Below are 23,216 nucleotides of genomic sequence, written 5' to 3'. Positions count from 1 at the left end.
TTCTCAGTAAGAGTTTCCAGTCATGGGAGGTTTTAGTTTTACTGTAAAAGAGCTTCTATCCAGCATTATCTGTCGTGCTGCGTTCAAGTGCTGGAGAGAAAATCTGTTCTCTCTCCGATGGTTGCTTTACATCCCATCATTAAACACAAAAATGATCCAGAATGACGATAAACGATCCAAGCCGACATAAAATTTGGTGAAAAAGATGAGAAAATTGTCCAAAATGACTCAAAAATGATCTATAATTACGGAAAAATAGTCCAGAATGACATGAAATTTGTCCTAAGTGACTCGAAAATTATCCCAAAGATGCAAAAATGATCCAGAATGACGAGAAAAGATCCAAGCTGACATGAAACTTGTTGAAAATGACAAGAAACTTGTTGAAAATGACAAGAAAATTGTCCAAAATGACTCGAAAATGGTCCAAAATGACTCGAAAATGGTCCAAAATGACTTAAAAATTGTCTAAAATGACTTAAAAATTGCCCAGGTCAATCTATAACTGAGGGACCTTTGAAGTCCATGGGATACATCTGCATACATTTTTATTAAAAGTAAGAAAAAAAACGAATGTTTTTATGTTCATTATGATCATGTCTTTACAAATTCCATAATTATTTATTATGGAAACAATAACAACAATCTGCTGAAACTGCTTCACTGAAACATATTTACATTGTTCCTCCACACATATAAAAACTGGGAGTAGTTCTGTCAAATATAAGTATAGCTGGTTTTGTAGATAATGACAAAAATGGATCACTTTATCAGTGGTTTATCCTGTTTTAATAAATAAGTATCTGTGCTATGATGTAAAATCAGACCTCATGGAAATAGAAGCACAAGGCTGTGAAACATGCGACTCTGATGCAATCCAAAAAAGACAACTTCAGCCAAACCATTTTCTGAGGATCTGATTTTTTGCTTCAACTGCATTTTCTGCACAAAAGAATACATTGCAAAATCTGCCCTCAGCAAGCCTGAAAATCTGTAGGATCCTTGAAGACATCTGCAGCATGTTGTCGGGTTGATCTCTGGATCTTTAACATGAACTGGCTGAGACTAAACCACACCTTCAGCTGTCCCCATCAGAAACACTCACTCATTACCTATGTATGATTTTATTTTGTATAAAACAAACAACAGTGTGCAGTCAGAGTTAGTACAGAATGGATGAATATATCTTTAATAGTACGATATGGACATATAAAATAATATAATATAATATAATATAGTGCACCTGATACTGCTCTAGATCATGAAACCATCTGCAAATTAAGAAAAATGAGAGGTTTTAGATCAGGGGTGTCCAAGTCATTCTAGTTCAGGTTCCACATTCAGCCCAGTCTGATCTCCAGTGGACCAGACCAGTTTTACTATATGATCAAAAAGACAAAAGCCAGATAAAAAACACAAAACAACAACAAAAACGACAAAATATTGCGAAAATGAGACACAAAGCGACAAAAAAATGAACAAACCACAAAAAGAGAAAAAACACGACAAAAACAGCACACAAACCAACGACTAAAGCAAAAGACAAAATGACAAAAATAAGACAAAAACCACAAGCGAGACGAAAAGGAAACACAAAACGACAAAAACCAGAAACAAAATGACAAAAACATGAGACGAAAGTCAGACAAAAAACAACAAAACACTACAAAAAGAAGACACAAAATGACAAAAACAAGACACAAAAGGACAAAAAATTGACAAACGATACGAAACAAAACAAAAAAGAGACAAAAAATTCGACAAAAAAGTTACAAAGCGACAAAAAAAGGACAAAGAACAAAAACGAGCTAATAAACAAAACAACAAAAATTCCACACAAAACAACGAATCAAGCAAAACACAAAATGACAAAAATAAGACAAAAAACACAAGTGAGACAGAAAAGAAACACAAAATGACAAAAACGGGAAACAAAACGACAAAAACATGAGACGAAAATCAGACAAAAAACAACAAAAACAAGACAAAAATGAGACACAAAATGACAAAACAACAATGAACAATCTAGTATTTTACCCTCTGGTCAAAACAACTTGTCATGGTCTAGAAATGACTTTAAATTTATAGTTTAACTAATTTACAATCTGCAGTTAATGTCTTCTCTGGAATTTTTACACTTTGAGGGCCGGATTGAACCCTCTGGAGGACCGCTTTTGTCCCGCGGGCCTCATGTTGGAGACCTCTGGTTCAGGGTTTGTGCAGAATCTCTGCTGACAGTGCATCTTCCTCTGAAACTAAAGCCTCTTCCTTAGAAACGATGCAGTTTCTTGCTTATGCAATAGAGGAAACTATATTTTACTGCTTGCCTGGCCATTTCACATGATCAACAAAAAACAAAATCAGGATCTTTGAACAACTTTTTTCTTTTCTCATGATTTTCCGAATTATGAGACGCAAAAATCTTTTTTTCTTACATGTTAACCAAGATGTCGAGTTATAGTTGAACCACTGTGACTGCTATGACTATAATAACTCATAATAATAAATTTAGAATTTGTAATAACTATAAATTTAAAATAATTTCTAGACCATGACAAGTTGTTTTGATCCTAAAGTAAAATACTAGATTGTTCATTGTTCTTTTGTCGTTTTGTGTCTCGTTTTTGTAATATTTTTTCTTTTTTTGTCATTTTTTGTCTAGTTTGTGTCCATTTTTTTGTCACTGTGACTTTTTTGTCAAATTTTTGTCACTTTTTTATTTTTTTCGTATCATTTTTCAGATTTTTTTATTGTTTTGTGTCTTGTTTTTGTCATTTTGTCTATTTTTTGTAATATTTTGTCTCATTTTTGTTGCTTTTTGTCTGACTTTCGTCTCATGTTTTTGTCGTTTTGTGTTTTCTTTTTGTCTCGCTTGTTTTTTGTCTTATTTTGTCATTTTATGTTTTGCTTTATTCATTGTTTCGCACGCCATTTTGTGTGTTTTTGTCTCGTTTTTGTCGTTTATCCATTTTTTTGTTACTTGTTTGTCTAATTTTTTGTGTCTTTTTTATATTTTGGGTCGTTTGTTGCATTTTTTGATGTTCTGTATCTCATTTTCACAATATTTTGTCTTCTTTTTGTTGTTTTTTTTGTCTTTTTTTAATCTGACTTTTGTCGTTTTGATCATATAGTAAAACTGGCCCGTCCACTGCAGATCAGACTGGACTGGATGTGGAACCTGGACTAGAATGAATTTGACACTCCCGGTTTAAACCCTGTACCACCCAGAAAACAAACCACGTTTATTGTGTCACATTCAGTACATTTGTGTAAAACTATTCAGGAGGTTCTATTTGTGCCATTATTTACTGTTATATTTATTACAGGTGACTTGTTCATTAGATCGAGGTTTGAACCATTTGACTGAATATTCTAATATTCAGGCCTTGATGAAACAATCTGGTGTCAACATGCCAGACAGGACGGTGATTAAGATACAAGTAAACAGATACAACTCCAGACGTGGATTAATTACAGAACACAGCTGATCATCCTAACGAGGGGGGATCTGTCTCCACGGCGACCGCTGGTCCAATGGTTGGTCAGTTGAAGTCGGGGGGTATCAGAGCTGTGGGGGTCGGAGGACCAGCTGAAGTGAGAGACTAGAAAAGAAAGAAAAAGAGAGTCAGCGCTTTGAACATCTTCTCGTTCTTGGTCTGAGCCATGTCTGCTCTTGAAGACAGACTGTCCCTGAAGACATCTCCAGAGGTTGATCTGATTGGACTCATCTAAACATTCATAGATACGTGACTTATCTTCTGCTAATACTTGCTGCTTAATTAGGCAACAGATTTTAGCAGACTGACTCTCAGGCCCGATTTCACTCTGGTCGCTACACACTCTTACTCCATTTGCACATCTGTGTGGACACAGGGTGTCCAACATGCGGCCCGTGGGCCAAAAGCGGTCCTCCAGAGGGTCCAATCCGGCCCTCAAAGTGTAAAAATTCCAGAGAAGACATTAACTGCAGATTGTAATTTAGTAAAACTATAAATTTAAATTCATTTCTAGACCATGACAAGTTGTTTTGATCAGAAAGTAAAATACTAGATTGTTCATTGTTCTTTTGTCATTTTGTGTCTCATTCTTGTAATATTGTCTTGTTTTTGTTGTTTTTTTGTCTGACATTTGCCTCATGTTTTTGTTGTTCTGTGTTTTTTTTGGTCTTGTTTTTGTTGTTTGTCCATTTTTTTGTCGCTTTGTAACTTTTTTGTCCAATTTTTTATCTCTTTTTTTGTTTTGTTTTGTGTCGTTTGTCAAATATTTTGTCATTTTGTGTCTCATTTTTGTAATATTTTGTCTTATTTTTTTTCTGACTTCATGTTCATCTCATGTTTTTGTCTTGTTTCTCGTTTTTGTCGTTTTGTGTTTCCTTTTTGTCTTGCTTGTGTTTTTTCTCTCTTCTTTGTCATTTATCCATTTTTTGTTGCTTTGTAACTTGTTTGTTGAATTTTTTTGTGTCTTTTTTTGTTTTATTTCATGTCGTTTCTCTCACTTTTTTTTAACGTTTTGTGTCTCATTTTCGCAATATTTTGTCTTGTTTTTGTTGGGGGTTTTTTTTGTCTTTTTTGTCTGAACTTTGTTGTTTTGATCATATAGTAAAACTGGTCCGGTCCACTGGAGATCAAACTGGGCTGAATGTGGAACCTGAACTAGAATGAGTTGGACACTCCTGGTGTGGACGGTCTGCCACAGGAAATTTTGTTCCAACCAAACTACTCTTCAGTGCTGTTAGTTTCTGAAGCCTCCAACACCGAATCTGCAAAGATGAAGGCGGGTGACACACCTTTCTCAAGTGCAACACCTGTTTTGTGTCCACCGTGGAGGAAGTTCCACACACATCTACAATATAGGTTCTCCAGAATTATTTCAGAAGGGATGCCTTAAAAAATTATCTGAACCAGCTTTAGAGAAAATAACGTTGCAGTGGTTTGTGTTTGAAGGCAGAATCTATGGAATAATGCTTTCTTTTGTCTTCATTTGTATCTTCTGTCTTGTTCTTTATTGTTAACTGATACAATAATGATAATAATAGCTGATTAAAGATGCACTCTAACAAAAAATCACACTCAAAACCTAAAAGGAAACATGAGTTCCAAAACAACAAGACTGAAGATACAAATGAGTAGAAAGGTTTTAGTTTATGTCGTCCCAGATGTTTAGTAGATGCAGCTTTGGATGGAGTCGAAACAGTCAAAGACTCAAGAAGTTCCTCTTTCTGTCTGAGAATGGTGAGGCTTTCCCAAAGCTTTGCGGTGTTTAAAGGTATTTTTTGGCCTTTATCATAATGGACAGTGGAGTGAGAGAGACAGGAAAGTGGGGAGAAGAGTTTGGGAATGACCTGCAGCAAATGGCTGTTTGTCAGGTTCGTACCCAGGGCCGTGGGTCGGGACTATAGCTCCAGTGTATAGAGCTACCGGGGTGCCCCCTTACCAGTGTCTTTGTAGTATTTTTTTCTGCATATCAGTTCTACTTGTCTTTCATTGCAGCAAGTATATGCCATTCTGAGATGGACATCACTGTTGAAACAGTTCTGATTTGATTTGGATGTACTTTAAGTCAATGAAAGTAATCTTTATTGACTCTGGGGTACTTACAGCATACTGCCCGAAGCTGCGTCTCTGTCGGAAGAGTAGGAAGCTAAGGATGGCAGAGATGGCTGTCTGGGCCAGAGTGAAGAGAAGGAGAGACGACTTCAAACCCCTGCTTAGCCTCTGATGGAAATGATAAAGAACATACAGCACTGGCATTAACTTCTGTCGTTAAAATATATGCGTAGCACAATATTAACGTCTGACATAGAATGAGGGTTACTCAAAAGCATTTACTAAGGCCATCAAAAGGGAAATGTTGGAGGACAAATTGATGCTGTCAAGGACTGTGACTTGGGAGAAGATTTGTTTTCTAGGAAGACGATGACCCAAAGAATACAGTCAAAGCAGCACAGAAATGGTTTTAAGGCAAGCTGAATGTTGTGGAGTGAGAACAGACCCCAATTTCAATGAGAATTTTTAACTGGACTTGAGAAAGTCTGATCACTAACATCCTCCATGTAACCTGACAGACTCTGAGCAGTTATAAAATCTTTAGCTGAGGTTCAGGACCAGGACAACCCCTCGATCATGCTCCTTCCTGTCCTACGTCTATACGTACTACTCTGCCCTTCCCTCTTGTTCGTTCTCACTTCTCGTACCCCACCCTCCCTATACTTCTGTTTCCTCTTCCTGTCTTCACCTTTTCCTAGGTGTCCACCAGCCTTGGAGATGCTGCTGATCCCCGACTAAGCTTTGCCCTACACCGCATCAGCTTAACTCAGTCATTGTCAACTTATGGCGCTTTTCCACTAACACCTACTCGGCTCGACTCTACTGGGTTTGTGAGGTTTTCCATCAGGACGTAGTACCTGGTACCAGGTACTGTTTTAGTTCCTGCTGGGCCGGGGTTCCCAGCAAGCTGAGTGGAGCCGATAACGTGACGTCTACAGAGTGCAGGCCACTGATTGGACAGGGAGTGATGACACACCAGACCTGTACCGTGGATGAATGAAGACACTTTTCTGTCTTTGGTGGTGGACCAAAGAATCCAGAGGGAACTGGACAGAGAAAGTTTATCAGGAGGTCTCTGAGCGGATGGTTGCCAACGGATACAGCAGGACAATAAAGCAGTGTCGGGAGAAGCTGAAGAAGCTCAAAAGTGACTATTGGTCCATCAAGGACCACAACGGCCAGAGTGGGTCAAACCGGAGGTGTTGGAAGCGGTTTAGCTAAATGGACGCCATTTACGGCACCGACCGGCGAACAACGGGAGGGAGAGTGGCCTTGACTCCACTTCTGCATTATTGGAGACCATGTTGGAGGACGGTGAGTGTTTTGTGACTCCACCCACGATGACGTGGTGCTCAACTGTAATGGAAAACGAGCTAAACCGAGTCAAGTCGAGTAGGTGCTAGTGGAAAAGGGCCTATAGTGATCATTAACATCCAATAAACAATGAAGCTTCAAATTGATGATGTGTGTAGCTCGTGAAATGGGCAAAACTGCAGTGTCAAGAAGTGTTGGGCTGATGAAGACGTATCCATACAGGCTCAATGCTGTTCGACTAAATACTGACTTGATGGAAGTAAACACTTATCAATCACTTTTTATGTTTTTTGATAAACTGATATTACTTTATGGAAATCTGTTTGTACTTTAACGTAATAGTTGATTTTTGTAAATTCTTCTCAATGACTCTGTAATGTGCTGGAAGTTTTGCCTACAAGCTTAAAAGAAGATGAAGAAAATATCAGCCTAAAATTAGAGATGGTAAAGCTTTCCAGCCGTCCAGGGAGGGCAGTCCGGAAGCTGCTCAAAAAACAAAGGAGGTCAAGAAAGGGCAGCTCAGAGGCTGGTCAGGCAGGTGGGACCTCCACTTCGGGCAGCCACGAAGATGCAACCCTTCATAGGGGCCAGGCAGGAGGCCAATGGAAGAGAACCAACCACTTGGGAAGCCGGATAGGAGACCGGCGAAGACAGAACCCCTTGATAGGCAGGGTTGGAGACTGACGGCAGTAGAGAAAGACCCCCAGTGGAATTAGCAAGCCTGAGGCCGGTAGACTGTGGTGGAGTTGGCAAAGGGCAAGTAGGCTGGGAAAAGGGGTGGCAATAAACTCTCAGAGAAACTCAGGGTCTGTATGTTACGATGGGGGCTGGAGAACCCAAGCGCAGACACAGAAACTGGCAGACAAGTAAATAAAGGAAAGAGTTTTATTAAACCAGATAACTAAACCAATACATAAAATGGAGAACCAAATTGGGGGGACCGAACTAAACCAAACTACACAAAACTCTACAAACCAACACTAAGAACGCAAAAATGGACGTCTACAAAACTAAAGTGAATAAACAATACTAAGCTAAAGAGGGGTACTCACAAGATGGGGGAACTGACAACAGAGGGGGAAAACAGGCTGAAGACTGAAGCTGGGCTGGTGAGAATCTGGTAGGAGAACTGAGTCCATGTGGGGAAAATCCAGGAGGGGGTAAAACGGAGTCCAAAGGTGGGGAAGCAAAGTCCATGTGGAAACTGAATCTCGGAGGGCACAGAATCTAAGAAGGGAATGTGAATCTATGATCCAGCGGGGAGTGAATGGAAGCATGGAGCTTAAATACTGGAGGTGAGGTTGAGAACTGGTGAATGAACTAATTACTGCAGGTGACACTCATTGCAGTAATCAGCTGATGGCAGAATGCAGGCAGGTGAAACAGGGAGAGCAGGAGGGTGAGAGACAGGGAGAGAGAGACAGGTGGGAGACAAAGAGAGACAGGTCAAAGCAGAAACAAATCAGGACTCAACGGAGAAAAGAGGAAAAAGACGAAGAAGGGAAAGAAGGGCAGGGGCTAGAGCAGGATCATAACACTGTAAGCCGAGGCTTTTGCGTGGCTTCTCTATGTTTTTCATTGTCTTTTCCATTCTCCATATAAACATACAAATGAATGCAAATGCGGGGGTAACGAGCAAGCTAACCAAACAAAAGGCTAGCCCACCAACAGAGCAGAGTCTGAACTGTAGATTGGTGTTGTATAATATAGTATATAAGTGTCATTATAATGAATTTATGAACAGTTAAAGAGAATAAAAAGTTCTACAAAGAGGCAGGAAACAGTTGAAAGGTGGCAACAAATGAAGCCGACACCAACCGTGGCGTAGTGTTCGTCGTTGCAGCCGTCATGTATCGTCTTGACACAAGGCACCTCAGGATGCTTGTCCATGTCCACGGAATAGATGATCACAGCCACCACTGACAGCACAACGGACACCACAGTCACCATCAAACACAGCTGCAGCTGAAAAAACACATTTCATCCTTCTAAACATCTGGGGGGTATCTAGAATTTTGGGATTTTGGTATGAGTTCTAAATATAGGAGAAGTGTTGGAAACGGAGAAAGACTGAAGAATGAAAAGACAGTTTGATGAACAGTTTGATGAACAGTGTTTGTTGTGTGTGTTTGGAAGAGACTCACAAACTTCATGGTGCAGTTTTTGTCCAAGACGATAGCGACGACTCCCGCTGTGACGAACTGGAAGCATACAACCCCAAGACATGAGATTAACATTAAGAGCCCTCATCTCAGCTGACCAAAAACTTTAAACCAGGGGAGTCAAACTCATCTTATTCCAGGTTCCACATTCAGCCCAGTTTGATCTCCAGTGGACTGAACCAGTAAAACCAGAGCATAATGACTGATAAATAACCACAACTCCAAATGTTTCCTTTGCGTTAGTGCAAAAAAGTCTCTTCTGAAAATGTTCACATTAAAGGAATTATCTTTTTTTTTTTTTACAAAACATCATGAACAACCTGAAATTTCTTAAGAATAATAAATTCAGTTTCATCAACATTCAGCCTCAGTTTATCATTTCCACATTACAACTTCCAGAACACAGAGTTTCTACAAAGGAACACAACATTTAGTCACCTGGAACTGAACCATAGAATATTTACTGGAGGATCAAAACGAGAAAAGTCAGACAAAAAAACAACAAAAACAAGACAAAATATTACAAAAATGAGACACAAAGCGACAAAAACGAGAAACAAAATGAAAAAAACATGAGACAAGCGACAAAAGTCAGACAAAAAAAGACAAAAATAAGACACAAATAAGACAAAATATTACAAAAATGAGACACAAGGCAACAAAAACGACAAGCAAAATGACAAAAACGAGACAAAACTTGAAAAAATCAAAAACAGACAAAAAATTAGACAAAAAAATGGACAACGCAAAATGACAAAAACGAGAAACAAAATGAAAAAAACGTGAGACAAGCGACAAAAGTCAGACAAAAAAAAGACAAAAATAAGACACAAATAAGAAAAAATATTACAAAAATGAGACACAAAATGACAAAAACAAGAAACAAAATGACAAAATATGAGACAAACGACACAAAACAAAAAACGAGACAAAACATTTGACAAAAAAGTTTCAATGCAAAAAAATGGACAACACAAGTGAGACAAAAAAAATCACAAAACAACACAAAACGACACGCAAAACAGCGAATGAAGCAAAACACAAAATGGCAAAAATAAGACAAAAAACAAAAGCTAGACAAAAAGGAAACACAAAACGACAAAGACGAGAAACAAAACAACAAAAGCATGACACGAAAGTCAGACAAAAAAACAACAAAAAACTACAAAAACAACACAAAAAATTACAGAAATAAGATACAAAATGACAAAAGAGCGATGAACAATCTAATATTTTACTTTAGGATCAAAACAACTTGTCATGGTCTAGAAATGATTTTAAATTTATGGTTTTACTAATTTACAATCTGCAGTTAATGTCTTCTCTGGAATTTTTACACTTTGAGGGCCGGATTGGACCCTCTGGAGGACCGCTTTTGGCCCACGGGCCACATGCTGGACACCCCTGTTTTAAACTATCCATTTATGTAGTCTTTTTCTTCTTTCTTTTAAGCACATGCGTATCAATGGAGACCAAAACAAAGATCACAGACTCACCATCAGGCCGCTCCACCAAGGAACCCCCAGAGTGACCACCTCAGTGAACTCGGTGAAGTGAAGAGGAATGGAGTAGGACATGACCATCAACCCCAGCATCACCTGACTCACCTGAGACACACACACACACACACACACACACACACACACACACACACACACACACACACACACACACACACACACACACACACACACACACACACACACACACACACAGACTGAATATTGCAACATACAGTCTATGGACACCTGCTGTGCTGGTTTATTTCCCTTTTCTAGTTAATTCTTGTAAGATAGTTATACAGTACTGGGAAAAAGTATTTGCCCCCTTCTCAAATTCTTATTTTGTTGAATATTTCCCCCACTTAAATGTTTAAGACCGTCAAACATATTTAAATATCAGACAAAGATAACCAAAGTAAACACAAAATACAGTTTCTAAATGATGATTTAATGTTTAAAGGGATAAAAGCTATCCAAACCTACCTGACTCTGTGTGAAAAATAATTGCCCCCCTTGTTAAATCATGAAATAACTGTGGCTAATCACATTTTTTGGAGTTCAATTTCACCGACCACACCCCAACCTGATTACCTCCAGACCTGTTCAATCCAGAAATCACTTCAATAGAACCTGTCTGACTAATTGAGGTTGAAGTATCTGATCTGATACTTGTTGCTTATCATATGGAACTTGGGATGTGTGAGTCATCACAATTTCAATTCAATTCAATTTTATTTATATAGCGCCAATTACAGTCAAATTGTCTCGAGACGCTTTACAGAACCCATATGTCTGACCCCCAGAGCAAGCCAAAAGGCGACAGTGGCAAGGAAAACACCCTTTTAACAGGGAAAAAAACCTCGAGCAGAACCCGGCTCTAATGTGGGGGGACCCATCTGCCTGCTGGCCGGGCGGGTTGAGAGGGACAGAAGAGGTAGAGAGGTAGAGATAGAGGGGTAGAGGTAGAGATAGAGGGATACAGATAGAGGGGTAGAGACAGAGAGGTGGGGGGGTGGGACACAAGGACCATAAAACACAGCCACACATCTGAAGCATCCAGCATCCAGCTCTGGGACCAGGGACACTCGGAGAAAGGACACAGAAAGAAACAGAGTGAATGTAATGCAATAATGGTATATGTAGTAAATACATAGGTAGTTAGAGAAGGGCTCAGTGCATCAAGAGAGGTTCCCCAGCAGCCTAGGCCTATAGCAGCATAACTAGGGGCAAACTAAAGGGATGTCAAGAGGGGAAGTCAGTTGTGCAAATGAAAACACCAGCATACCCCGTCAGGGTCCCCCAGTCAGCCCTAACTATAAGCTTTGTCGAAAAGGAAGGTTTTAAGCCTGGTCTTAAAAATAGAGAGGGTGTCCGCCTCCCGAACCCAAACTGGGAGCTGGTTCCACAGGAGAGGCGCCTGATAACTGAAGGCTCTGCCTCCCATTCTACTTTTAGAGATTCTAGGAACAACAAGTAAGCCTGCAGTCTGAGAGCGAAGAGTTCTGCTAGGATAATATGGTACTATCAGGTCTTTAAGATATGATGGAGATTGGTTGTTAAGAGCTTTATATGTCAGAAGAAGGATTTTGAATTCTATTCTAGATTTAACAGGAAGCCAATGAAGAGAAACCAATATAGGAGAAATATGATCTCTCTTGCTAACTCCCGTCAGTACTCTGGCTGCAGCGTTTTGGATCAGCTGTAGATATTTCAGAGAGCTATTGGGACAACCTGATAATAAGGAATTACAGTAGTCAAGCCTAGAAGTAACAAATGCATGGACTAGTTTTTCTGCATCACTCTGAGACAGGATGTTCCTGATTTTCACAATATTTCTCAGGTGGAAAAAGGAAGTCCTACAGATTTGTTTTATGTGCGAGTTAAAGGACATGTCCTGGTCAAAGATAACACAGAGGTTCCTCACAGTAGTACTGGAGGCCAATGTAATGCCATCAAGAGTAACTATATGCTTTGAAAGCAATTCTCTAAGATGTTTGGGGCCAAATACAATGACTTCAGTCTTGTCTGAATTTAGTAGTAAGAAATTATAGGTCATCCAGGTCTTTATGTCCTTAAGACAATCTTGCAGTCTAGCTAGCTGATTAGTTTCATTTGGCTTCATAGATAAATACAATTGAGTGTCGTCAGCATAACAATGGAAATTAATACAGTGCTTCCTAATAATGTTGCCTAAGGGAAGCATGTATAATGTGAACAGTATTGGTCCTAAGACAGAACCCTGAGGAACTCCATGATTAACCCTAGTATGCTCAGAAGAGTCATTGTTGACATGCACAAACTGGAACCTGTCTGATAAGTAGGATTTAAACCAGTCCAGTGCTGTCCCTTTAATGCCAATAGAATGTTCTAGTCGCTGTAATAAAAGTTTGTGGTCGATTGTATCGAATGCTGCACTAAGGTCTAATAAAATAAGTATAGAGACCAGTCCATTATCTGACGCTATGAGAAGGTCATTAGTAACTTTCACCAGAGCTGTTTCTGTGCTATGATGCACTCTGAAGACTGACTGAAACTCTTCAAACAAGCTATTCCTTTGTAAATGTTCACATAATTGATTTGCAACTGTTCTTTCCAGAATTTTGGAGAGAAATGGGAGGTTGGAAATTGGTCTATAGTTGGCTAAAACATCTGGATCTAGAGTGGGTTTTTTAAGTAAAGGTTTGATTACAGCAACCTTAAAAGCCTGTGGTACATAGCCTGTTACCAGAGAGAGATTAATCAGATCTAACATTGAGGAATTAATTAAAGGTAAAGCCTCCTTGAACAGTCTAGTTGGGATAGGATCTAAAAGACATGTTGATGGTTTGGATGTAGAAACTATTGAAATGAGTTCAGAGAGACGTATGGGGGTGAAAAATTCTAAATATCCATCTGGTCTTACAGCCAATTCTAAAGTATCTGTACTCGATGATACATCTGTGACATTTGCAGGAAGGGCCAGAGTAATTTTTTCTCTAATCGTAATAATTTTATTTGTAAAGAAGCTCATGAAGTTGTTACTGCTCAAAGCTAAAGGAATACAAGTTTCAACAGAGCTCTGACTCTTTGTCAGCCTGGCTACAGTGCTGAAGAGAAACCTGGGGTTGTTCTTGTTTTCCTCTATTAAAGATGAATAATATGTTGTCCTGGCATTACGAAGAGCTTTTTTTTTTTTATAAATTACTAGACTATTTTTCCAAGCTACATAAACTTCCTCTAAATTAGTGGAGTACCACTTCCTTTCCAGCTTTCGGGACGCCTACTTTAAAGTCCACAGCTGGGAATTATACCAAGGAGCAGGTCCTCTGTGAGATAGAACTTTCTTTTTTACAGGTCCAACACTATCAAGTGTTGTACGCAGTGAGGCTGCAGCATTATTAACAATATAATCCACTTCTGTGGGGGTAAAATTATAATATTTCCCTTCCATTATATCAGTAAGTGGTGCTGGACTAAATAGAGAGGGTATTATTTCCTTGAATTTAGTCACCGAATTGTGAGACAGACATCTACTGTAATGATATTTATTCTTAACTCCTATACAATCTATTGTTGTAAATTGAAATGTTATCATAAAATGGTCAGAAAGAAGAGGGTTCCGGGGAAATACTGTTAACTGTTTGATTTCTATGCCATAAGTCAGAACGAGGTCAAGGGTGTGATTAAAACTATGAGTTGGTTTATTTACATGTTGAGAAAACCCAATTGCGTCTAATATTGAATTAAAAGCAGTCGTAAGGCTGTCACTGTCCACGTCAACATGAATGTTGAAGTCACCCACAATAATGATTTTATCTGAGCTGAGCACTAAATCAGATAAAAAGTCTGAGAACTGAGATAAAAACTCAGAGTAAGGAGCAGGAGGACGATATACAACAACAAATAAAACTGGTTTCTGAGCTTTTAAATCTGGATGAGAGAGACTGAGAGTAAGATTTTCAAATGAACTGTAACTAGGTTTAGGTCTCTGGTTCATTTTTAAGCTAGAGAGGTAAATTGCTGCCACTCCTCCTCCTCGGCCCGTGATTCGAGGAACATGACAGTTAGTATGACTAGTAGGAGTTGATTCATTTAGACTAACATATTCTTCCTGCTGCAACCAGGTTTCAGTCAAACAGAACAAATCAATCTGGTTATCAGTTATCAAATCATTTACTAACAGAGATTTAGACGAGAGAGATCTAATATTTAACAGACCACATTTAATTGTCCTGTTTCTTCGCTCAGTTGAAATAGTGGTATTAATTTTAATTAGATTTTTATGGTTACTATGTCTTTTGTTTATTTTAGATTTGCTTAATTTATTGAATTTTGGTGGTCGGGGGACAGACAAAGTCTCAATAAAGCTAAGTGATTTACTGGAGGGTGACAGCTGAGAGGAAACTGCAGAGAGTTGTGGAAGACTACAACTCTGCATCCTGGTCTGAACTCTGGGTTGTCATGCTTTAGGAGTTCTAGTAAAATCAGCCATATTTCTAGAAACGAGAGCTGCACCAGCTAAAGTGGGATGGATGCCGTCTCTCCTAATCAGACCAGGTTTTCCCCAGAAAGAGCTCCAATTGTCTATAAAGCCAACGTCGTTTGCAGTACACCACGTAGACGACCAGCGGCGAAACGATGCCATACGGCTAAACATATCATCGCTTGTCAGATCAGGCAGGGGTCCAGAGAAAACTACGGAGTCCGACATGGTTTTGGCAAAGTTACACACCGATGCCACACTAACTTTGGTGACCTCCGATTGGCGTAACCGGGTGTCATTACCGCCGACATGAATAACAATCTTACTGTATTTACGATTATCTTTAGCCAGCAGTTTCAAATTTGCTTCTATGTCGCCCGCTCTGGCCCCTGGGAGGCATTTTACTATGGTCGCTGGTGTCGCTAGCTTCACGTTTCTGACTATGGAGCTGCCAATGATCAGAGTTGGTTTCTCAGCGGGTGTGTCATTGAGTGGGGAAAAACGATTAGAAACGTGAAGCGGTTTGTGGTGTACCGGGACAGCGGGCTTGAGCTTAGGACTACGTTTCCTACGAACTGTCACCCAGCTACCCTGACTTCCCGGCTGCTCGGGAGCTGCTAGGGGACGGCTAGCAGAAGCTACACTAGCAGCTATATTATTGCGGTCCGCACCGGCTAAGGGAGCCTGGCTAACAGCTAGCGGGGTGTTTTCCATGGTGCGGAGCCGCGCTTCCAATTCAGAGAGCCTCGCCTCCAAAGCTACAAACAGACTGCATTTATTACAGGTATCGTTATCACTAAAGGAGGCAGAGGAGTAACTAAACATGTGACACACTGAGCAGGAAAGAGAAGGAGAGGAAGAGGGAGAAGCCATGCTAACTGCTAAGTGCTAGGCTAGCGGACAGAGATAACAGATTAACTTAGAATTAAGTACTGAGAGGGTGTGTGAAGAAAACGAGTGTATGTTACGATTCAAATATTACCGCTACACATAGATTTAATGAATATCAAATTAGATGGAGTGGATAAGCTACAACAGTCACAGAACACAACACAGCGCTACAACAGGAAGTGACGCAATACGCTCACCGTAACGTCAGACGTCAGCAGGGAAAATCCAGAGCCTGCAGAGCCGAGGCTCTGCAGGCTCTGGATTCCACACAATGGATTCCACACAATGGAATGTGTTCTTCTGTTGGAGGAATCCTTATAAGGGTGCCTATGTCCAAAGATATGGATGCAGCTCTTTAGGAGCTGTAGAGTCTAGGGGGGTTGTTTGAAGATGCTCCCTGCTTCCCTATATGGTATGTAACAGAGAACCATATGTTGTGACTTCCTACATGTCTAAAACCTATAAAAACTGATCGCTGCCCATTGTTCTGCGGGATTTCGTATTGGCTTCTTGAAATCTCCATCGCGCCTGATCAGATGCTGTCTTTTATATAAGAAAATCATATTTATTTTAAGCAACAGTGTCAGCGGACGTTTTCTTCAACATCTGCACATCCTTGAGGTCTAAGAGAAACTATGACAAGGTCGACCAGAAGATCTCAAAAAGTTGCAACTAAATGATCCAAAGAAATTCAAGAACAGATGAGAAATTAAGTCATTGACATCTATCAGTCTGGAAAAGGGTTACGAAGCCATTTCTAAAGCTTCAGGACTCCAGAGAACCACGGTGAGAACCATCATACACAAATGGAGAAAACATGGAACAGTGGAGAACCTTCACTACCAAAATTACCCCAAGAGCACAGAGACGACTCTTCCAGGAGGTCACAAAGGAACCCAGGAGAACATCTAAAGACCTGCAGGCCTCCCCAGCCTCAGTTAAGGTCAGTGTTCATGAGTCAACAATAAGGAAGAGATTAGGCAGAAATGGATCCATGGCAGAGTTCTAAGGAGAAAACCATTGCTGAACAACAAGAACATAAAGGAAACAAACATCTGAATGATCCCCAAGACTTCTAGGAGAATATTCTATGGACTAATGAGATAAAAGTTGAGCTTTCTGGAAGATGTGTGTCTTGTTATATCTGACAGCATTTCAGAAAAAGAACATCCTAGCAACAGACCAGCAAGGTGGTGGTGGTGTGAAGGTCTGAGGACCTGGACGACTTGCTGTGATTGATGGAATCATGAATTCTGCTCTCTACCAGAAGATCCTAAAGGAGAACATTCAGCCATCAGCTCCTGACCTCCAGCTGAAGCACATTTGGGTTCAACGGTCCAAAACACACCAACAAGTCGACTTCTGAATGGATTAAAGAAACTAAATGAAGGTTCTGGAGTGGCCGAGTCAAAGTCTGGACCCGAATCTGATTGAAACGCTGGCAGGACCTTGAAAAAGCCGCTCAGGCTGGAAAACCTCCAGTGTTGCTGAATTAAAACAATTCTGCAAAGAGGAGTGGACCAGAATATCTCCACAGAGATGTGAAAGACTCATTGGCAGATCTAGAAAACGCTGCTTTAATCATCATTTAAAAACTGCATTTTGTATTTACTTTGGTCACACTTGTTTAATGATCTTAAACATTAAAGTGGGGAAAATATGCAAAATAAGAATTTGAGAAGGGGGGCAAATACTTTTTCACAGCAGTGTATAGTAATAAGTGACAATCTGTTGCATGAACCAACAGCAAAAAGATAGAAAAGAGAAGAAGTTGAACCAACGATTGGGCCAAGCTAAATGCATCCTATCTGTCTAATCCTACCTAACATGTCCTCTTTTCATCTCTCCCACTCTTTCTATGAGGAAATGTAACAACACAAATACAAACACCGAGCTCTTTCCTTCTCACCCCCAGACATTTCGGTTCTCCTCTTTGGATAGCAGCTCGCAGTGCCTGTTGTCGGTCAGTCAGCTTCACAGTATTCACATCTTCCAGCACCTGAACGGTTAGATCCCTGGAGACGGACACGGCCATCACCTGGGGAGACAGAAGAGCTTAATGTCCACTGGGTTCATCCATCCATCCATCCATCCATCCATCCATCCATCATCTATCATCATCCATCCATCCATCCATCCATCAATCCATCCATCCATTCATCCATCATCCATCCATCCATCCATCCATACATCATCTATCCATCATCCATCCATCCATCCATCCATCAATCCATCCATCCATTCATCCATCATCCATCCATCCATCCATCCATCCATCCATACATCCATCCATACATCATCTATCCATCATCCATCCATCCATCCATCCATCCATCCATCATCCATCCATCCATCCATCCATCTTCCCATCCATCCATCCATCTTCACATCCATCCATACAATCACATTCACATTCACATCTACATGCAGTTTAGACCAGGGGTGTCCAACATGCGGCCCGTGGGTCAAAAGCGGTCCTCCAGAGGGTCCAATCCAGTCCTCAAAGTGTAAAAATTCCAGAGAAGACATTAACTGCAGATTGTAAATTATTAAAACTATAAATTTAAAATCATTTCTAGAACATGACAAGTTGTTGTGATCAGAAAGTAAAATACTAGATTGTTCATTGTTCTTTTGTTGTTTTGTGTCTCATTTCTAATATTTTGTCTTCTTTTTGTTGTTTTTTCTTTTTTGTCTGACTTTTGTGTCATGTTTTTATCGTTTTGTGTCTCGTTTTGTTGTTTGTTCATTATTTTGTTGCTTTGTAACTTCCTTGTCTAATTTTTTGTCTCTTTTTTGTTTTGTTTCATGTTGTTTGTCAAATTTTTGCCGTTTTGTTTCTCATTTTTGTCATTTTGTGTTTCCTTTTTGTCTCACTTGTGTTTTTTGTCTTATTTTTTTTTCAATTCAATTCAATTTTATTTCTATAGCGCCAATTACAGTCAAATTGTCTCGAGACACTTTACAGAACCCATATGCCTGAACCACCAGAGCAGCCCTAAGGAGACAGTGGCAAGGAAAACACCCTTTTAACAGGGAAAAAAACCCCGAGCAGAACCCGGCTCTAATGTGGGGGAACCCATCTGCTGCTGGCCGGGTGGGTTGAGAGGGACAGAAGAGGTAGAAAGGTAGAGATAGAGGGGTAGAGGTACAGATAGAGGGATACAAATAGAGGGATAGAGGTAGAGAGGTAGAGGTAGAGGGATAGAGATAGAGGGGTAGAGATAGAGGGGTAGAGGTAGAGATAGAGGGGTAGAGATAGAGAGGTAGGGGGGACACAAGGACCATAAAACACACAGTATAATACATGCATGATAAGACAGATGATACATGCAAAGTACAACTAACATGGAAACTAATTATAGTTTACTGCTATGGTGTACAGCTCTGACATTAAATATACTACATATATAGCTGGTGGTAAATTCAAAAATATGTAGATGAGCAAATCAAGTATAGTAAGGGCAATGCAGAGTAGATTGGTGGAAATGGGCAGCTGGAGGTGGGAGAACAACCACACATCTGAAGCATCCAGCTCTGGGACCAGGGACACTCGTCCTTTCTGTCCTTTTGTGTTTTGCTTTATTGGCTGTTTTGTGTGCCGTTTTGTGTTTTTTTGTCTCGTTTTTGTTGTTTATCATTTTTTTGTCGCTCTGCAACTTGTTTGTCTAATTTTTTCTCTTTTTTTGTTTTGTGTCATGTCGTTTGTCTAATTTTTTTGAGATCTTGCGTCTCATTTTTGCAATATTTTGTCTTGTTTTTTTGTCTTTTTTTTAATCTGACTTTTGTCATTTTGATCATATAGTAAAAACTGGTCTGGTCCACTGGAGATCAAACTGGGCTGAATGTGGAACCTGAACTAAGATGAGTTGGACACCCCTGGTTTAGAATCACCAATTAACCTCAGCATGTTTCTGGACTGTGGGAGGAAGCTGGAGGAAACCCATTATGAACAGGGAGAACATGAAACAGATTCCAGGTGAGCCAGAGATCTTCCAGTGGTCTGCGGTCATGTCGAAGATTTCCTGTCTAAAAACGATTTCCTTGACAAGGAGTTGTGGACGTTCGAGTCCCTGGTTATTCCTGATAGGTCAACAGTCTTTTCTCATTTGCCTCTTGCATGAATTTAATGCTCCTGAATTTGTCACTCGAACATTAAGAAACTTTTTCTAAAAGCTTTTCTAACCAAAACATTTGCATGCTTCCTTCATGTTTTCCCTCTTTTAAAAAGTAAAAGTGCATTATCTGGACCAAAATGAAAGGAGTCAATTAAACAACCATGAATTTTAAACATAGAAACAAAACTTTTGCAAGCACATTTCCAAATGTGATGTGAAATCAGACATGAATGTGAAGAAACCGATCAAATCTGCAAACTTAAATATCCCCATTTTAGACACAGAACAGTTTAAGAATCTTACGCTTCGTTTATTGAATAAAACTATTAAGAGATGCTAGTTCCAATGTTCTCTGAAGTTTGTGGAAGCCAGTCTGGGATTAATACATCCAGAAATCTAAAGAAGACAAATACGTGAAGTGATGTACAGTTGAGATATTGAAGCATATCAGTGTGATCTACTTTTTATCTTTTATTACCCAATTAGCATTTGTATTGTGCATTTTTACAGATGTGAAATAAATCATTTGCTTCTACATTTTGACAGGAAGCAGACTTCTACGGAGATGATGGCTACAACGTTTCCTCCACAGTTCTGTTCTCTAGTAATGGACATCTCCTTCAAATCAGATGGGAGTTTAGAACACATAAGCCTCTCTATCCAACGCTAGTAAGCTACATGTAAGGAGAAAATGTCTTGTTCTTACCTTGTTTTCTTCTGATTAAAAGTTATTGAATGTATCCTTCTTTACAAGTTCTGTCTTCTGCTGCGTACTTCTGGTTTCTAACGTCGACCTTCTCCTTTCTGTGAGAGCAGTGAGTCAGGGGGAATGTGTTTACTAGAGAGAGAGAGCGTTCTGTTCTCTACCTCTGGATAAAGTCCAGCAGAGCTCCTCCTTCACTTCCTCTCCTAGTTTTGTGCATTCCAGATTCCACAGATCTTTTTGCTGCTGGGAGTTTTACTGTTAGAAGTTCGTCTGCTGGACAGCAGACAAACCAACCGTCCTGGTGCCGTCCAGAGACTCCTCAGACCTGTTGTCGGGGTAAGTAACCCTGCTTCTCCACATGACACTGATCTGTTGTTGTGGCCAGAAACTGTTCTTAGATGGGAGAATGACATGTTCTGCTGTTCCGGCAGAACGGATGGGAACGCTGTGAGGTTCTAGAGCCAAATGTCAGCCTTAGTTCGGAGGACAGAAGCTCTGTGAAGACAGATCAGGGTGGATATTACTGATGGTGTTTACAACGACATTAATGGAGAATTACGCAGGAACTTTTGGGGACATAAATATATCGGACAAATAAGGTTCTCATATGAATCATAACATTTGAGGGTATCAGGTTCTTTACCTCCCCCCACGCTGGTACAGCTGACACCACCAGGGCAAGACGGCAACTCCCTTTTCTGCAGTATTTTCACTTCACTTTTTTTTGTTAGTATAATGGCTGACAAAACCTATCTGTACTCAGAAACAGGGATAGATTAAGTCCACAAGAATCCGAGCCCATAAGATGCAGAAAGACTTTAGGTTTCTGAAGATGCTTTTCACCCAAGAGGCAAAACATCTCCAATAACTTCACAGAGACGTCCACTTGACCTGGATGACTGAGAATCTAAACAGACAATTTGCCTCCACAGGAACATCAGTATTATTCAATGTCAACCAACCAACCCTGGAAATCCAAGCAGAGTTTTACTAGAATATCCCTAGAATATTACTGCTAACGGAGGGCCATCATGTTTAAGGCTGTATTCTGCTGTCTCAATGCATCTTTGAGGGTTATAAGGACTTGGCGTGTCTTCATCATTGCTATACTGTCTGTTAAGGTCTTCCCTGGTGTCACTTTTGTATTTTGGATTGTTGTTAACGATCTCACCAGGAATGCCAAATCTTGCATTTGTGGCTTTTGGTGGCTTCACAACCTGGTTTATATCTGTAGCAGTCCATGGCTCTTGGCTTCTTCTACTATGTACTTAATTGCAGATATTTTTGGCCACAGCCTGGCAGTTTCTCCTGTCTGCATTTTGACGGACTATAATGCCCGTCATTTATGCGCTAAAATAGTCTTTACTTGCTCACTAAGGCCATCCATTCTGTTTCCTGTTGAAGAAACTTTATCATGTCCTGCCTGTGATATTAATTATCCATGAGTGACAGCATTCTCAAAGCGCTGTGTGAAGAAGCATCGCCAAAGATCTTCGTTTTTCCTGCTGAGTAGCGTCCTTTGGCATCAAACTGCTCCAGGAGTCACTGACATCACACTATTACATCCTTGTGGACGGCACAACAGGCCAGTCATAAGGTATTTTTACATGTTGAGTTTACCCAACAAGACAGGAAGCTGTAACTACTGTCAAAGGGCCGCCAACAAAGTAAAGAATCCATAGTTGAAATACTTTTGCAGATTAGAAACATACATTTTCCTCAGGCTTCTTGGTTGAACTTTTTCTCCCCGACTTGAAGAAACGTTGTCTTTCCCAAAGGCACTTTTTCAGATTTCATTTAGCAGAGCTGGACATTTGGCTTGGTCTTTAGACATCTCCTCAACACATTAGTGACGCATTAAATCACCAAGTTGATCAGTCTGTCATCATTGTTCTTTATCTGTATACAGCATTTCTACACTTATTTGTGACTGTATGCATCCTTTCTACTCTACTCTTTCTACTGTTTGTACCCCATCTGTAGCCGTATGTACCATCTATACCTATACTTACCATGTCTGTGTCACTATGATCCATTGCTTTTATTTGTAGAAGTTTTTCTTTCCTGTATGTAGTGTAAGGTTAGCTGCATGCTCTCTGTCTTTACCTGCCTTCACATTGTGTCTGTCTGTATTTTATCTACAGTTGTCCATTTTTATGGGCGCTCCAGCTGGTAGCCTTTGGCTGCTGTTATCAAAAGACTCAGCTATCAGCAAAACTGCTCAGCTTGCACTTTATTCTACCAAACAGAACCTAACAGACCTCTGCAGCATGGTCACATTTAACATGAAGTCAGCAGTCCACCGATCCCAGAGAAGTATTAGTACTTCTTCTTTTATTTTTCTGCATCTGTGTGTCTACAGGGGTCAATGTGAGGTCTGGTTCCTCATCTATCTATCTATCTATCTATCTATCTATCTATCTATCTATCTATCTATCTATCTATCTATCTATCTATCTATCTATCTATCTATCTATCTATCTATCTATCTATCTATCTATCAGGATGCTCGTCT

The 23,216-nt window shown here is 40.0% G+C and overlaps 1 protein-coding gene across 1 annotated transcript; it reads right to left on the bottom strand.

Annotated features, from left to right (window-relative positions):
• Positions 1-1,108: 1,108 nt before the first annotated feature.
• LOC129348797 (uncharacterized) lies at positions 1,109-20,848 on the bottom strand. The gene is made up of 7 exons (XM_055010237.1): positions 20,702-20,848; positions 17,787-17,915; positions 10,519-10,629; positions 9,005-9,061; positions 8,679-8,825; positions 5,598-5,714; positions 1,109-3,602 (listed from the first exon to the last, which is right to left on the bottom strand). Exons 2-7 carry the CDS (start codon positions 17,910-17,912, stop codon positions 3,543-3,545), a joined length of 618 nt encoding a protein of 205 aa, XP_054866212.1. The 5' UTR covers positions 17,913-17,915; positions 20,702-20,848; the 3' UTR covers positions 1,109-3,542.
• Positions 20,849-23,216: the final 2,368 nt, after the last annotated feature.

The sequence above is a fragment of the Amphiprion ocellaris genome, chromosome 4 (assembly GCF_022539595.1).
Source record: "Amphiprion ocellaris isolate individual 3 ecotype Okinawa chromosome 4, ASM2253959v1, whole genome shotgun sequence".
Lineage (NCBI taxonomy): Eukaryota > Metazoa > Chordata > Actinopteri > Pomacentridae > Amphiprion > Amphiprion ocellaris.
The sequence above is the reverse complement of the archived record's forward strand: the minus strand, read 5'-3'. Positions and strand labels throughout refer to the sequence as shown.

Excerpts from the sequence above, each read along its gene's own strand:
- LOC129348797 (XM_055010237.1), bottom strand. The coding sequence starts at position 17,912 with ATGGCCGTGTCCGTCTCCAGGGATCTAACCGTTCAGGTGCTGGAAGAT. Across the intron at positions 10,630-17,786 it reads GAGAACCGAAATGTCTGGGG|GTGAGTCAGGTGATGCTGGG; the intron begins GTGAGAAGGAAA and ends TGTGTGTCTCAG. Across the intron at positions 8,826-9,004 it reads AAAACTGCACCATGAAGTTT|CTGCAGCTGTGTTTGATGGT; the intron begins GTGAGTCTCTTC and ends GTGTTTTTTCAG.